The sequence below is a fragment of the Plectropomus leopardus genome, unplaced genomic scaffold (genome assembly GCF_008729295.1).
Source record: "Plectropomus leopardus isolate mb unplaced genomic scaffold, YSFRI_Pleo_2.0 unplaced_scaffold1375, whole genome shotgun sequence".
Classification (NCBI taxonomy): Eukaryota; Metazoa; Chordata; class Actinopteri; order Perciformes; family Serranidae; genus Plectropomus; species Plectropomus leopardus.
In genome coordinates this window covers 1-3,354 of record NW_024614669.1, presented here as the reverse complement: position 1 = coordinate 3,354, position 3,354 = coordinate 1, and the positions used below count along the sequence as shown (strand labels likewise).

Here is a 3,354-nt window from a genome sequence, read left to right as displayed (position 1 = left end):
CATAAAGAATGAAAAAAATTCCCAAAGTGACGTCTTCCAGTGTCTAAATTTGTTTCATCAGGTGCCCCAAACCCAAGATAATAAATTTAAAATGATATAAAACAGAGAAAAAAGAGCAAATCCTCCAAATTCACCTTTAGATTCTGGAAACCTTTGACTCTTTCTTCTCTTTTTTGAATCTTTCTCTCTTATAAAATCCCAAAATCCGATATCAGAATTGCAGGAAATTGATTTTCCGTTGATCAAATGTCCGTCAGGATGCTCGTCAGCCTTCGTAATAAATGCAGAATATCGTCCTCCCACAGCGAAAGCGTCACTCACGTGATTTCTGAGAACAACTCTGGCGATGAGGTCAGAGCGTGGCTCGACTCGCAGGTCAAAGGTCAAACAGACGCTCAGCTGCTGGACATCAGCTGGTACACGGAGAGCATGCGAGCAGGACGTCCTGTGGACGTCCTGGACAGACATAAACTCCAGGTACAGCTTCCTTTACTGTAATAAACGTGAAATTTTTATTATTATTTTAGAGATGTAATATGTAATGATTCCAAAAACCGATGGCACAATATTACCACAATAAAAAGTTAATATTTATTTACAATGAAAATGTTCTTAATTAACTCTTTGAGACCTGGACTGACATCACTTTTCTTGTGCTTCATTCATTTATTTAAACCTTTGAACTCTGAGCAAACTGATTTCTTTTAAAAAGACGGGAAAAAATGTCCATAGAATTAGATTTATAATAACCATAATGATTTATTGGAAATTATTTTTAAAAAATATTATAATTCCTATGCAGGTTTTCCTGTAATTTCCTTGTTTTTTGTATTGTTTTGTTTTTCTCCTTTTTTTTTTTTTTTTTTTACAAATATTCAGGTAATTTCCTTATTTTTTTGTTTTGTTTTTCCTTTTTTTTTAATTTTTTTTTTTAAATTTTTTTTTTTTTTACCAAGATTCTGGTAATTTTCTTGTACTTTTTATGAATTTCTTGTTCATTTTTGTATATTTTTCTTCTCAAGTTGCTCATTATTTTCTTCTCATGTTTTTGAAAGAATTAAGCAAATTTTCCCAAGTTTCAAAGGGTTAAATGATAAATCGAATACCTGCGTTTGCTGTTTTCATGCATTTTGTCTTTCACTGAAGTCCAAAATGTCTCTTTCAGCAGTTTAATGTTTGAATGTTGGATTTTGTTGGTAGTTGTTCGGCTCTTAAATTTCTCTCTGTGTCTTTCAGGAGCAGCAGATTAAAGAATCAAACAAAAAAATGTTGTTTTCTGTCCCGAGTTACGCCTGTCAGAGGAGGACGACTCTGGACAACCACAACACCGTCCTCACCGTAATGTCCCCCAGAAAACACGTCTCATATGTCACACATACCACACCGATGTTAGTTAACCCTTTGAAACCTGAACCAAATGGCTGGACTTTTTTCTAAATCACGCTGAGTCACAAGTCATATTAAATTAAAAAAAAAAATTTAAAGAAAATTAGTTAGCCCAAAAATTAGTTAAAAAATGAAAATTGTTATGAGGTTTTTCCAGGTAATTTTTTAAAGTTTTTAAGTTTTAAAAAAATAGATAAGAAAATGATTAGTGCCAAAATAAAATAAAACAAAACAATATATCTATTTTTCGGTAATATAAAATAGTTTTCTGGACATTTTTTGGCTTTTTTTTTTTTGGAAAATATCTAATTATCTCCCCATACATAATTTATTTTTTTCCTTGTCAAATTTAACTTTTGTTTTCCTTTTTTCCTTTTTTAGAATGTATTTATTTATTTTTATTTTCTAGACATTTTTTGCCAAATTGCTCATTGCCTTTTTCCAATGTTTTCGAAAGAAATCAAACCAGTTTTTCAGGTTTCAGCGCTTGTGAAGGCGTCTGAACGCAGAACGACAAAACTGATGTCGATCCGGGCTCTAAATGGTTAAAACATAACATGATGTCATATTTCCTGTCTCAGGATGCTCTGTCGCTGCTGGCTGAAAACGCCGAGCTCAGTGACGAGGACGGACGAGGCGTCGCGTTCAGACGGGCCGCCGCCGTGTTGAAGGCTCTGCCCGCGCCGGTGACGGACACGAGGCAGCTCAGAGGACTCCCCTGTCTCGGAGGACATTCGCTCAGAGTCATCAAAGTCCGTTAAAAATATTTGACTTTTTATATAAACGCTTCTGCAAAAGTTTCAGCTGTCGTCACTGAGAGAAATCCAAGATTTAATGTCTGATCCCACTCTCGTTGTTTTTAGATTTATTTATTTTTTAATTTTTTATTTTTATTGAAACTGGCATTGAAAAAGAGCGTTCACCCCCAATGTGTTTTTCAAAGGCTTTAAGTAAAATGAATAAATGAACAAATTTCTATTTTATCTTCTCAAAGATCCAGAAATCATTTTTTATTCCTGTTTTTGCAGGAGATTTTGGAGAACGGAGCTTCGAGTGAAGTCGAATCCACGAAGCAGTCTGAGCGCTTCAGAGCGCTGAAGGTGCGTTAGCTGTTTCACACAAAAACTCGAGTGTGATTTTGTAGATTTATGATCTATCGCAGTCGTCTATAACCACGAAGAGCTCCCCGAAACGATCTGATTTCACCAACAGATCATTAAAGATTAAAAAGTCGCTCTTTAGGCTTCAGGAAACTAAATGTGGAAAATGTTTATTTCCCCAAAACGCCCTTTTTTGTTTAAATATGTGTATTAAACTCTGTATTTTCTCTCTTTTTTTTACCGTAAATCTGTCTGTTATTTGATTTTTTAGTTTGTTTTCTTTGATATTGTTTCTATGGTTTAAAAAATTGGGGAAAAATTGTTCAGTGTGTAGAAAAACTCAATTAAAGATCACTTTATGACTGTTCCTAAAAAGTTAAATCAATAAACAAAATGTCAAAAAAACAACTACTCTTAACACAAAATTAATTTTCCCCTCACTTCTCTTCACTTTTTGCTTTTTTCTTGTAAAATATGGCACAATTTTTAATTTTCTCTCACTTTGGTTGATAACTCTTGTTACTGAGGGCTCACCAGAAGACATAATTCTGATTTTTTTTCTGCATAAATCTTAATTTGAAAAAGATTTGCAACATTAAACAAAGACGGTAAAAGAAAAGAAGAAAAAAAATATATTTAAAAAAATCGAAATTCTTTCACATTTTCTCCAAAGCTGTGCATCTCAACATACAGTATGAGCTAGTTTTCCCCAAAAATTGGCAGAGTACTTCCTTCCCCTGTTTGTTTGCGGTCGCTTTAACTTGCTGTTGACAGTTTTTGGACAAACGTCTGCCAAACAACTCACCTTTTATCCTGGTATTTATTGTAATAAAACAGAGATTTTTTTATATTTGCAGTCGTTAAATGT

The 3,354-nt window shown here is 33.6% G+C and overlaps 1 protein-coding gene across 2 annotated transcripts; it reads left to right on the top strand.

Annotated features, from left to right (window-relative positions):
• Positions 1-200: 200 nt before the first annotated feature.
• LOC121964032 (DNA nucleotidylexotransferase-like) lies at positions 201-2,669 on the top strand. 2 transcript variants are annotated; one of them, XM_042514264.1, is made up of 4 exons: positions 201-477; positions 1,237-1,338; positions 1,968-2,138; positions 2,415-2,669. In XM_042514264.1, the coding sequence occupies exons 1-4, from the start codon at positions 247-249 to the stop codon at positions 2,493-2,495; spliced, it is 585 nt and encodes a 194-aa protein (XP_042370198.1). In that variant the 5' UTR covers positions 201-246; the 3' UTR covers positions 2,496-2,669. The 2 variants fall into 2 exon arrangements, with proteins under 2 accessions (XP_042370198.1, XP_042370199.1); XM_042514265.1 differs by lacking the exon at positions 1,237-1,338.
• The last annotated feature ends 685 nt before the right edge of the window (positions 2,670-3,354 follow it).